The 14251-nt window shown below is 38.5% G+C and overlaps 1 protein-coding gene across 1 annotated transcript in view; it reads right to left on the reverse strand.

Moving 5' to 3' along the window:
- Positions 1–14251, reverse strand: part of ppp1r9a (protein phosphatase 1, regulatory subunit 9A) — a 56730-nt gene that overhangs the window by 37865 nt on the left and 4614 nt on the right. Inside the window, 2 exon segments of the mRNA XM_034298367.2 lie at positions 6419–7831; positions 10667–10707. Coding sequence (XP_034154258.2) covers positions 6419–7723 — 1305 coding nt within the window. The 5' untranslated portion in view covers positions 7724–7831; positions 10667–10707.

A 14251-nucleotide genomic window follows, 5' to 3' on the forward strand; every position in this document is an offset into this window, starting at 1 on the left:
GAAACACCATGTTGTGATGAGCTGATAAAGATACAAAAAAAAAAAAAAAAAAAAAAAAACCACTGGGGCAAACTTGAAACTCTGACTATTAGCTGTTTTATATTTGATATGCTGTATATTTCTGTTCAGGGGCCATGCAAAGCTATAAACAAATGGACCATACACAGGTTTCTGTAATATAATGATGGAGCCGAGAGGAGAGTGTGTAATTACTGAGTCATTTTAGCACTCATTCAATTGCTCTCTAGTTTTTCAGATCCACTTAATTTGATTAAGGAATCAAGATGTTACCACCAGAGCCAGCATTTTCTGATGCAACATTTTGTCACACCCTTTAAATGCTGTTTAGGGAACACAGAATACAGAAGGACACTCAAAAACACACATACCCTAACACACAACACAATTCATTCATTTGGTATATCACTGGTAAAGCTATCTGGTTGGATTGGGATGTCTGGTTGTCTATGACACCCTCATCTAAACAAATTTCTGGCATCACAATAGGGGAATCACATATTTCTTATTGATTCACCTTCCTAAATTCCAACTACAATGATTTATGTTAGCTAGTGTTGTTCGTATATATCCACTAAAAATCCTAACATAGGATTGAGGTCTATGATACTAGTCATTCCTCAGTCTTCTAGAAATAGAGGATTAGATCATCTGCAGCCAGGGTTTGAATAGCAGAGACTAATTTTATGAGGTTCATCTAGTGTGACAAGTCATGTGCTCAGTAATGTGGCTGCTGAGGAGCTGGACAGGGTGTTAAACCCTGGTTAAAGAGATCTAAACACTGCACTGCCCTTTCCTTGTCCTCTCCCTCGTCTCCATCCATTGCTCTGCTGTAGAGGTATCATGATTTGCAATTTTCATGGCATGATAATCATGACATTTTGACTAGGTTATCACAGTATCACTGTATTAATCAACCATTTAAAACATGAAAATGAAAGAAAAAATTTATTAAATCTTTGTACAAAAGTCTCTTTGCAAGTCCTTGTACATAACAAAAACAGAAACATCCAATCCCATAATTGCTCTTCTTGCTGCAGGGTAAGATTTATGGACATACGTATGTCAAAAGGACGCTTTTAGTAATTCTGACTGATTTGTATGCGATAAATCACAAAGATGGCAGTATCTTCCAAATGCACACACGGTTGTCACGTTAAAATTACCATGCGTAGTTCATACACCTCATATTAATACAATATCTGACCTTAATTATAAGCGCTTATTGTAATGCGCTTGGCTGGAACCCCTGGAAACGTTCTCTGTATTCTCTGTATTTTGTGTTTTAAACTTGGCCAATACCTGGTTTCGATTTTTAATACCAACATGTCAATTTGGACAGAATATATATTACCTGGACTAATTTCTACTGGTCATTTTATAGGAGGCAAAAATACAGCATAATCTTTACAGACGCGTCTATGCACAGCACATAAAAAATTATTCACATGACTCATTCAGATGTGACTAAAATCCCAGAGATACTCTGGTATTACCCCACATGCCCCTGTAAAACTAATCCAATCTGGAAAGGACTTAAGAATGAATCTTCCATAAAATCATGTCGTTGATGAAACAGAGAGTGACTGCAAGCAAAGGCAGTGTGCTGAGCCACAAAGCTACCTTTTTACAAATTTGCAATTTAATCTGTATTTTGAAAAAAAAAAAATTCAAAGGGTGATGTATCTATTTGATCATACAGTGTGACAAACCATGAATCCATAAAGACTGAAGTAAAAAAAAATAAATTTTAAATGAAGTATGTTTACTTTTTCATTGAACGAGACAATCCATATCATTAATGGCTTATGACTTGGCAGATCAAAACATTTCAGACACGAGGCTTTGGAATTAAAAAGGTAATAATCTATTTAAAGTCATAGGACTAAATGATATCTGTATAAGCACTTTATGACTATTGACATAAACCTACATAAACATTTATATATAAAAAAAGCATATTCCAATAGTCATCAGGCATCATAAAGAGCACTTTCATCACTTCGGATGTCTAGATGACATGTGAATGAAGTAACACATTTTTCGTGACAGTAGACTGTGTTATGACAGTTTGTGCTGACGTACGTTAGGATGTCATGACAACTGCCTTTGTAGCGCAGCCTCTACATGAAAAGCTGCTGTATAACACACCATTACTTAGTGAAGAGTTAAACAGTGCCAAATCATGGCACCATGTACATGTTCTCTGACCATTTAGTAAAATTTCTTTTAACATTTGTAAGCATACTGAAGTCCTTAAAGATTTTCAGGAATACTTCTCTATCTCAGGGAACCATTACAAAAAAAAATGTTGTTCTTAAGACTACATGACACCTATATAAGCATTTTATGATAACTTTTTTTATGACATAAACCCATAAAAACAATTATAAAAGAATATTCCCATAGGCATAAGGTATAATATAGACTACTTTCATCACTATGGACGTCTAGTTGACATAACATCCAGGTCAAGTGAGAGTTTTTGTTGACAGAAGAGATATGTCACGGCAAATGAGTTATAGCTCAGCTTCAGCGTGAAAAGACATGTTTTGACATGTCACATTATTACCATTATTTGACAACCCAAAAGTGCACTGAGCTACAAAGTCAGCTCTCATAATGTTCAAGTCATAAAACTGTCGAAATGTCAACAAAAATTTGATTCTGGTTGACATCAGACGTATCAAAATTGACAAAAGCAGTCCTTATGACAGCTGCCGGCTGTTGGAATAAGCCTTTATAAATGTTTAGCAAACTAAACGTTTATCACACTAGCAAGCAATAAGTCACTCGTGCCACTTGTAGTTTGCTTCTTATGGGCGTGTAGTGACCGATACTATTGCTTGTGGCCATGCACTGTCCAGTGGCTTAGCAGATTAGCTAACTGTACAAGCCACGTACCCTTACCAGGAGTACCAACAATCTGTGCTACTTGCTTCTGAGCTTTATTTTTCTAATGTCTCTACACTCATTTAATCAGGAACTGAAGAAACACCAGACCACATGCACCATAGGATTAATTCTGAGGAATCATTCAATCCAAGCATTTGGTTTTGTCACGTTACAGCCTCAGACCTAATTGCAAAGAATTGAGAAAATCTCAATTCAAGCGTGGCTTGTCACGCCAACACTGTCGATTGCTGCTGTTGGTGTTGCTGAAACTGCAGCTCCGTGTCACGAACGCACGTACAAAATGCAGAGTCGTCTGTTGCTTTGTCAGTTGCTAGCGTCAGTGTAGTGTTATGCAGAGTTTGTGCAGCACTTACGTAAAGTGTTAGTAAATATTGTAAGTCATCCCTGTCCTATAATATATAGCGAGCCAGCAGTGGCCGTGTTGTCATTGTTATTTAGAAAGTAAATTAAAAAGCTACATGACTAAGCCGTAGAGAAGCCGGTTAGAGGCCAGTGAGGAGAGCAGGACAGTCATTAACTCAGATAAATAAGAGTGCCTCAGGACAAGCAGCTCTGAGACTTGAAGCTCTTCTGAGCTGATATAAGGCATCACTGCCAAAGACTGCCCGAAAACACACGAAAAGATAACCAGGGAGAATGAGTTATAAGCACCAATGGTATTATAGAAACAGGATAGATGTGTTGAAGTCTCTCTGCACTTGGCTCTCGTCCTCTTCAGTGAGATGAAATGTTTCTGGTCATAGCCACTAGAGCCAGCCTCCACTACAGCTTCTCCAAAGAATGTCAAATTAATTAAGAATTAAAAACTGTTGCAATGATTTATCTGCTTTCCAAAGCACTAAGAAATAGTACAAGAGAGAGAGAGATGCGCAAAATGATTTTTTTTTTTTTTTTTAATTTTGCATTGCTGTTAGGAGAAATAGCCTGTCAGGTGCTGAATCAGTCTGATAGGAGCAGCTGCATTTTTACCAAACCACTTACAGGAGTCCAACTCGAGATAGAGTGTTGTTTGTTTGAAGTGTTTAAAACAAGTGTGCGACCTGACAGAGTTTAATATTCCATATGATTAATGAGCACTCTTTGTCTGGTGAACTGAAGCTGAGGGCCATTTAACAATTCAGCCTGGTCAAATGTTAACCCAGGCAACACAATGCCAATTTTCAGAGGACTGACGTTCTCTATTTACTCTCTATTTATAAGAGGACAATTGCGTTTCAATAGCCTCAGGGCTATAAATATAGTGAACAGTGGTAGGAGAAAACAGATCTGTTAAAACAGAGCAGTACCAGTTTACAATTCAAACTACTGAGCCTGCTAAGGGAATGTAAAATATAAATCATATTTTTGTCTATATAAAGACATTATTTCCCAGCATTTATCAGGAGCGTAGGAAATGTTAAACATGACATGATATTATTAGTTAATGTTCTTTTGCATCTGTGTGCATGTGATGTCAAAAAATAAAAAATCTTCATTTTGACTGCAGATTGTTGTAATCCATGATTTTGTGATATGACAAATTAAGAAGCTTCAAGTGTCTTTACCTTTAATAATAATAAGGTCACAGTTTGGTTACACTGTAATATTACAGAAAACTACAAGATTGATATATGCAGGTAATCTAAAAATTCACATGAAGAGTAGTATAGTATGTCATCGCATTACAGACCTTTAGGAATATGATACACTGCAAAGAGAAAATACAACAGGAATTGCCATTGTACATATGATGACTATGTGATTCATCATTCACTTGAATGCTTTAAGGATACTACTCCTGACCAGAGAAATGTTTATCTTTTTTTTCTTATTTCATTGTCTCTACAGCATCTTGCTAATTGTAGATGTTGTCTGAGAGGCTTGAAATATCATAGCTAATCAATAGTGCAAACAGAATAACCATAAACTGCAGCTTTATGGCCTGTTCTCCTTAAATGACTAAATCAAAGTTCACTGATCTGATGGGGGAAGTGCAAATGGTCCATAAGATTTTAATTGACCATACAGATTGATTACTAAGGTTTTCTAGAATTAGCTTTCAGGCTATTAAAGACAGACACTATTTTAAAAAAGTATTTCACTTTCACGTTTCACTCCTGTGTTGTTGCTGTTACTAGAAAATTTCAACTGCCAGCAATTTCACAAACATAGGCAAACAAACCTCTGTGCTTCCCATTAGAACCACACAAATCACACACAGTCCATTCCTGAGAGATTAGACTTGAATCATTTCAAATAACAGTGAAATGAACACAAGAGACTATGGAAGAACACAGCGAGAGGCTGAGCCAAAATGAGCTGTGAGGGCAGCAGCTGTTTTTGTGCACATCTCCCAACAGACATGAATGGCCGTCCAAATGCCAGTGTAAGACACCGCATGCTCATTAACTAAATTACACTGCATTGATCAGGCAAGATGAGGACTCAGAGCTCAGCCAAGGCCAAAATTGTACTTCCTATACATTCACAGTTTATGCGTAATTAAGACCTGGAACACATTCGAAGGGTGGGCGATGTGTACGGAACAAAACACAATGGGGTGGTGTGATGCGTTCTGACACGAAGCAGAGTTACTGTTATCACCAAGAAGTTGATTATTTTCCAATAGCAGCAGCAGTGTCTTACGCCTCTTAAACGAAGTCCTCCACCCTGTATACTTTCCTGTGGTGGAAAACTTACCTGACATTTACAAAGTGCTGACACTCTCAGTAAACATCTCTATACAGAAAGCTTCACCATATCAATGGTTCTATGTTTTCTTTGTTAAATACCCACAGTTTTTTTATCCATTTATTAGGCTTAGCTCATGTGTTATGAAGTTGTTACTATAGAAACACTAATGTGAATGTGTATTAATATAAACCTGTGAGTTGAATAACAGCCAACACTACTGTCAAAGCTGCTGTTGTAGAAAAGTAATCAACATCTGACCAATCAGATTCGAGAATTAAACAGTGCAGTGGTATAAGGCAAATATATTATAATAATAATGTGATGTTTGAAAACATTCACAGTGCATTACAGTATTTAGTTTTGCCAATGTTTTGCTGACAAATCACCAAAAAAAATCAGCATGACCTCACACTTGCAATTTGCATGACTCCAACTGCAGTGTCACAAAGGTTAAAGTTAGGAACAGGCCAGATTTCTTTCTTCAAAATTTCTAGTTTTTCTTTTGCAATTTGAAAGTTTTTTCACATAGTAATTAATAAGGGAAAAAAAAGGAAAAATTAAACAAATGTTACAAAAACTAACTTGAATCTACAATCAGTTACTGGTTACAGTGAGTAATAATGAGTCATAAAAGATCTGAAGTCTGACAATAGCCATGATATTCAGAAAACAGCTATTAAGTGTTATTAAATTAATATATCATGATATTAATATCACATTGTCATATCTCACACACGTAATGCAGGCTCTCCAAGTGTATGCATTAAATAAAACCAAAGAAACAATGTAGCATGGTCGTGCATGAACGTACCGTTATTGAGGCAGTGCTGAATCGTATTTTCCGCTTTGGAGGAATGTCTTCCTCCTCAGGAAGGCCAGGAATCTCAGTGATCTCTGATCCAGGATCATAGCTACCATCATCATCCCCATACAAATCATCCTCCACGTCGGTGCAGCTCTCTCCCCAGCCCTGGTAGCAGGCATCTCCATCAGCATTGTAAATAACTCTCTCATTGCCACAGTATTCCTCATTGGGCTCCTCCATATGATGAGCTGCTATCCGGCTGGAGTCATCTTTAGGCTCCTCTATATCCTTTTGAACCTTGCTGTCTACTGAGTCAGATGTATCCTCTTGTGGTTTGTCATACACTGTAGTGTCATTGACTTGAGCAGAGTTTGTGCAAACTCCAGCAACATCTTCACCCTGCTTGTGCTCACTAGATCCATCTACAGCCTCGCTGGTTCCTACATCCCCATGTTCTGCCACTGTCCTCTCCTGGACCTTATTCTCCTCAACAGCCTTTGCCTGTTCAGACAAAGGGCTGGGACTGAGAAGATCTTCTGAGGAGGATGAAACTGGAAGAGTGTGCTTGCTCCCAACACGTGTCCTGCACACACCTCGTGATGGAGACTGACGAAGGCTAGCGTCATCCTCACTGGCGTCCCCGTGTCTCAGTGAGCCATCTGGTGAATAAAGAGCGCGACCGCCTCCATAACCTCTGCGGAAAGCGGAGCCCGAGCCTTGATGGTCTAAATTCTCAAACACAGCACTAAGCTGGCTGACTGTTGGCGAAGACGCCTCTGTTCGTGAGCAAAGACTGTCCAAGGAGTCTGTGCTGCCCCTGTTGGAACGTGCCCCTCTCCAATCATCCAAATGCTCATGAGAACCCCTCTTATCTCTGCCATATGAGTACACAGGAGACTGGGATGTATCTCTGGAGCTCTGCTCAAAGAGCTTCCTTGTCTCGGAGAACTTCGAGTTGCCAGTTCTCTCGCCGTGCTGAAGTTTGATCACTGAGCCGTCTGCCCGGTTAATGAAATTGGTCGGCTTGGTAAGTTTCTGTGGAGACGTCTGGTCTCTTGCTCGAGGCTTCCCAGAACCCGTGTTGTCCGTGCCCATCTGCATAAACATGTCCTTGATTCGGCTGACGTGTGCGCCATACTGCCGACCCCGGGGCTGCCGGATCCGCTCTGGATCTTTGCTCTTGGTCTCACCATCCTGTCTCGGCTGGTCAAAGGCCTTCTTGAGAGCCTGAAACTCTGCTCTGTAGGCATTCCTGTGCGGAGAGGCACTCCTCAGGGTGGTCCTCTCTGCCGAAGCCTCCGTCTTCAGCATCTTCGCCTTGACGACGGAGGAGATATTTGCTTTCAAATGTGTAGTAGCATCACTAAATGTCAGTTTTGTGATTCAGTATCACATTCTGTTGGATAGCATCACAGTAGCCTAGAATTAAAAAAGAAGGCACATTAGACTGTGAAGTTGTTAAACTATATTGTACATTTGGATGTTTCCTTGCAAATAGCACTGCTGTATCATTTCTGTGAGGGTAGGGCTACTTTCTTTCACAAAAGCACTTGGTGCAGCGTAATTCACTGAGTGCACACTAATGAAATAGAGCTTGCAACGAAATGGCCTTTGCGGTTATTTTCAATAGTATGCACTGTGATCACACATTATTCAACATCATAACAGACGACAAGGATAGACCCATAACACAGACACTCTTCTTGCCAAATAACACAGATCTTTAAGCTGTGTGACTGTCCACCGCCCCAGACTATCCATCACTCTGCCACGAGGGCCGGCAGACTGCGCACAGGGAATATTTATTTTTTTATTTAGAGCTGTGTGAGTTATAAACAAATCAGGCCCTTATCCACATCAGTGTTGCAAACACAGCACCAATTCACTGTTACCAATCATTACGCTTTATGAAGAAGTTTCATAATAGTGAGTTTAAAGCCTTAAGAATAAAGAAGAGCCAGAGTCTGGGAAATCTTAAATATGGTTTTAAATGATTGAACTAATGAAATGACAAAATCTGACTATCTGTTGATGCAAAAGCAAAATGGAAAACAAATGAACATCTCACCAGCTTAATGCAGAAATGCACATCATGAAGACAAGGAAGGTAAACAGGAAATCAGTGAGTGGTGATATATCAGTGTTATACGACTACAAGCCAGATCGACACTTTTAAACTCCCCCAAAAGACATGTATGTGACAGCAAACTGCGACACTTTGGCAGAGGCAGAAATGGTCCTGTAGGCTCCAGTGTGACGCTGACATCTGCCTCCAACATCCACCCTTTCCATCAACAAACACTGGGCTCGTTTGCATACACCCAAATAAGCCATAGAAAATAACAACACACACCTATTTAACTAACAGGAAAACGAGTCGAAAAGCAGAAGGAACTACTGCTGAACTCCTCTGCTCTTGCTGTTAGCATGTTCAAAACAAAAGGGTGACTTACATCCTCTCCATCTCTCGTTCCGTTTCAAAACTGATGCTCTGCCGCTCAACACTAACGCAGCTCCTCCTTCAGGAAATCAGGCGAAAACGGATGTTCCGCTATATCACATTCCTATATGCTTAAACATCTTTTTTTATTTAGACCACTAAATTCCGTTACCCTCAACGACACCTTCAGCATACCGTTGAACGCCTTGACACCCGAGCCGGGCTCTTACACACACACACACACACACACCGCTAGGCAACGCCATTGCAGAATACGTGCTGTTGCGGACATTCTCGCTCGCCACTGAGGGGGGGGACGTCAATAAAAACAGCCCTTGTTATCGCTACATCAAGTCACACATCGCTTTCTAGCATGATAGAAAGAATTTAAAGTCTTATGGAAACCAAATAGTATCACTATCTTTCGTGTCTGGTTGATTTTTTGACGTAGCGAGTGTCCATGTGACAGGTGCACAACCCTATTTACAAGAAAATGGTTCGTTCCAATAATCGGCTTGCGGTGGAGGGAAGTTGGGGCGGGGGGGGGTCGAAGCGGGAGGAGGAGGGGGGAGGGGGTGTCCGCCAAACCGCAGTGTGGCAAGCGAAAAAAAAACAACATAACAGCTATGGTACAATAATATGGCGCAAAAATTGAGCAAGTTCAGAAACTAAATACATTGTATTTTGTACGTTTGGGTCTCATTAAACGTGCTAATATCCTACTTCAGCAAAGCATTGTTAGAGCACCTTTCTCATACTGGCATGCAGCAATGCAATAGCCATATTTACATCTGATTTGAAGTCTGACTGGTTAGGGTTGCCTTGTAAAACAATATATAGACCTAAAAAGGTTTAATCTAGAACACTTGAGGATTCTTTAGTTTATCCCTCAAGCCCACAAATCAATGAAAGCCATATCGAGATGGTCGAATTAGCTCCTGGGCCCAGAAACAATGTGAATGGATGTAATTATCTAATAATAATAATAATAATAATAAGGCAAAGTAGTGAAGCATTGCCACCTCACAGCTTCAGGATCCCTAATTAGATCCTGAGCTCAGGTCTGTGAGGCGTTTTGCATGTTTTTGCGTCTCCGCATGGGTTTTCTTCCAGGTTCTCCTCCAATCAGGTTCTTCCTCCAATCTCCCTACATCATAACATGCCTGTAGGTGGATTGGCTACACTAAATTGTTCCTAGGTTTGAAGGTGTGTACATGTTGCCCCATGATGGTTTGGAGTCCCATTCAGGGTGCATTTCTGCCCCTGTGTGTCTGGGATAGGCTTGGGATCCACCACCACCCTGACCAAGATGTTTGACCAAGTGCTTACTGAAGATGAATGAATGAGAAGAAGAAGAAGAAGAAGAAGAAGAAGAAGAAGATAATAACTACTACAGCTTTTATTATTGCAAATACCCTATAAACACAATTTTACCCCTCACAATTCTTCATACAAATGTAGCCGTTATAGCTAATAAGAAGAGAATATCCATATTTTATTAGGGACTTTTTCAATCTAAATGCTAGCAGTAAAATAAACTAGCAGTTCCATTATTAGTGCCCAAAAGTACTTTGTCTACAGTAGTCTGGCCATTTAATCCTGTAAGGTCTATAGGTGAAAAATCTGAAAGCAGTGAACTGCTGGAACTGAAAAGCTGCCTGAAGCCTGTGAGGCTGATTACCATGTGACAGAGTAGTAGTGAATAGTGAATAGGAACTGTAACAGAAAGTTTGTGATAGAGATCTAAAGAAAATGAGGAAACAAGAAAAACGTTGTTGCAAAATCCCTAATGAGACTCAACCAGGAACACTTACACTGTTCTGATTGCAGCCAGTATGAGTTCCAACAGGTTTGCCTGAAAGAGATGGAGATCTGTTGATTGCAACTTAACTGCACTGATCAGTTGCAAATGTGTTTAATATGGAGCTAATAATATCTCTAATAGACATGTCTCTAAAATAGGTTTTAATCACAAAATCTCCACATCATGATAAATACAGACCCATGATGTGGAACATAAATGTGCAGTATTGCATATTTCTGTCCTACTCCCACCAACATAGAAGGATGTTGCTTAGCAACCTAAAAATAATTTTGTGTGTTTGTGTTTCTCTGTGTTCACATATGTCAGTTTTCCTAGTTCTTCTGTATAGTATGCAATTTTACGCTCCAAAGATTCATACATACAATGATCGGCTTAAGGTTACACAGTCTTATGTTGATTAACCCCCTAAATTTGGCTCATCATTCACTTATGTGTCTTAAAGCTATTATTATAACTACTGTGAAACTAATGGGAAAGTTTGTATTTGTAACAGTGAGAAATGTAAGTCTGGACCCACTGACAGGTCCAAGTCAAGTCAAGTCAAGTGGCTTTATTGTTATTTCAACCATATACAGCTGGTTAGTACACAGTGAAACGAAACAATGTTCCTCCAGGACCAGGGTGCTACATAAAACAATACAGAACTACAAGAGACTACACATTTTTACATAAAGTGCACGTGCAAATGTGTAAACAGCACAAGACAGTACAGTGACTACCAAAACAGGACAACAGGCACAGTAAGATACAGTGCAGCGCCAACTAGTACACAGTTCTAGTAAGAAAGTGAATCAGATAAGACAGTAGCGCAAAAGAATAACATTATAATAAACTGCTGTAAATGTAAACATAACATACTATGACATAGTATTCAGCAGATAAGCTTATACTATATATGGACATATATAGTTATTGGAGTAGCAGCCAGGTAGAGAGTATATGCAGTGAGAAAAAATTATATACAATATTTTATAAATAAACTCCTATAAGAGTTTAAGGCAAAGGTACAAAAAACACAAAAAAATTGCAGACCCACTAATTGAAGATAAAGATTTATAGAAGTCAAATGAATGAGTCAGACAATGAAAGAGCTCATTTAAAAATCTAAATATTTTAATGACTTAGTTGTGTGTAATGAGATGGAAAAAGCCCTATTTAACTGACTCATGGTTGATTAAAATACCATATCTGATTAGGGAGTTTGTCAATCATCAGAAATTCGTGTTAACAATGAATTTGACCTTAACAAAGTCAATCGAACAAATATGGAATGTGGCTGTAAAACCATAATAATTAAATAGCTGGTGAGCCCAAGGCTTTTTTTTTTTTTTTTTGAATATCTGTAGTGTGATACAGGCTTGTATCATAGATGCATGTATTTTCCAGTTGTGCAGTATGGCGTGCAAAGAAAACTTTGCCTGACCATCTGTCTGCTCAGCCTCACTGCAGGGGGTTGAATATATTCTAAAAGTCCTTATCTCATTGTCGGCTTTCGAGCTTAAGGACTGCAATAAGTGCGGGGAGAGTTATCGACTTCAGAGAAGATCTACACTGAATACAGCAGACCTCCCTCTTAACGTGACCTTCAGTTGAATTATTATTATTATTATTATTATTATTAGCTGTTGTTGTATTAGTAATAGTTATAGTAGTAGTAATATCCTTTTATTACACAATACTATGGCTTCATCCAAAATTGCATACTGAACTAAACAGTACACCTGAAGCACCATACCACTATGGTGCAGGCACATTATGCAGTGTATTAAATAAACAATGGTATTTGCTGAGATGTAAATAATTGTATTTTCTGTGACTATTGTTATTTCTACTATATAACTGCATTATTTTTTAATATGCTTACAGCACACTATTATTATAATTATTATTATTATTATTATTATTATTATTATTAGTAGTAGTAGTAGTAGTAGTAATAGTAAGAAGTAAGAAAGAAAGCTTATAGCTTTTCTACTGAACTGTAGATCAATGTATTATTTCTGATATACAGTGAGAGTAAATACGTATTCTCACACTTTTGTTTGTTATTTAATATACATAAATAAATCAAGTTCTAGATATAAATGCTGCAAAAAAATGTTCTTGTGCAAATTGCACCTGGTGTCATTATAAAAGATTTCAGGCAACAAGTAGCAATCATGGTGAAAGTGAAGGAGCTTCCTAAAGTTCTCAAGGACAATATTTATTAAACAACACTTGAATGGAAATGCTACAAAGCCATAGCAAAGACTATATACACATCCCTGTCAGTACAATCGGTTTGATTATATGCAAGTGGAAATTCCTGGAACCACTACCAATCATCCCCAGACAGGCGAACCATGCAAGATTTCACAACATACTCTCAGACTAATTGTAAGGACAGTAAGAGAGAAGCCAGAAGTCACACGAAAAGAGTTGCAGGACAACCTGAAAGCAGCAGTTACACAGAAAACAATAAGCAATTAACTGCACCAAAGTGAAACTCCATTCCTACACCTCACTCTTCTGCTAAAAAAGAAGCACAGAAATGCGTATCTAAAAGTATTTAGACAAATCAGTGCTCTTTTGGAACAATATAATCTGGTCAGATGAAACAAAAATACAACTGTTTGGCAATAATTCAGCTCATCATGTTTGGAGAAAGAAGGGTTGTGAGAAAGATCTTAAGAGCACCATACCCATGGAGATGCTTCACTGAAAATGGTAGTGGGGAATTACATGTCACTGAAGGAAACATGAATGGAGTGACGTATTGGGACATATTAGAGAAGAATTTAATCGCATCTGCCAAGAATATTGGGAGAAAATGGATGTTTTAACAAGAAAATGACCTCAGATATACAGCCAAAATAACTCATGAAGGTCTTGCATGGCCTAGCCGTCACTAGACCATACACATCCTGACTTAAATCCCACTGAAAATTTATGGAGGATTTGGAAATTGTAAGTCCGTCAGAGGGACCTTCATAGGGAATTGAAGATGATTGGCCTAGAGGAATGGGCCAAAACTGATTAAATTTGAAGTGGGTATACTATACATACTGGAAGCACAGTATATTAAATAACAAAAAAAAGTGCCTGAACACTTATTTGCCATCATTGTATAAGTAAATATAAGGAAACAGGAAATTACAGGAAACAAAGATTTTGGTTATTTTTTCCCAAGCAGAATGTTTATTGCTTTTCTACCAAATTGTGATAATTATTAGAAACCTAATACTCAATACAAGTTATTTCTGATGTATAGCATTTACATTTACATTTATGGCATTTGGCAGACGCCCTTATCCAGAGCGACTTACAAAAGTGCTTTGAAGTTTATCAATAAATACATTCTGATACTTGCTCACTAGGTCACAAACTAGGAATACCATCAGTCCAAAAACTAATATAGGTAATATAGTAACAAGCGCTCAGACAATACAATTTTTTTTAAGTGCTAATTTAAGTACTTCAGGAAGAGGTAAGTCTTTATACATCATTTGAAGACTGCCAGTGACTCAACTGTTCAGACATCTAGGGGAAGTTCATTCCACCACCTAGGTGCCAGAATAGAGAAGAGTCTTAGTGC

This window comes from Pangasianodon hypophthalmus, chromosome 23 (genome assembly GCF_027358585.1).
Source record: "Pangasianodon hypophthalmus isolate fPanHyp1 chromosome 23, fPanHyp1.pri, whole genome shotgun sequence".
Classification (NCBI taxonomy): domain Eukaryota; kingdom Metazoa; phylum Chordata; class Actinopteri; order Siluriformes; family Pangasiidae; genus Pangasianodon; species Pangasianodon hypophthalmus.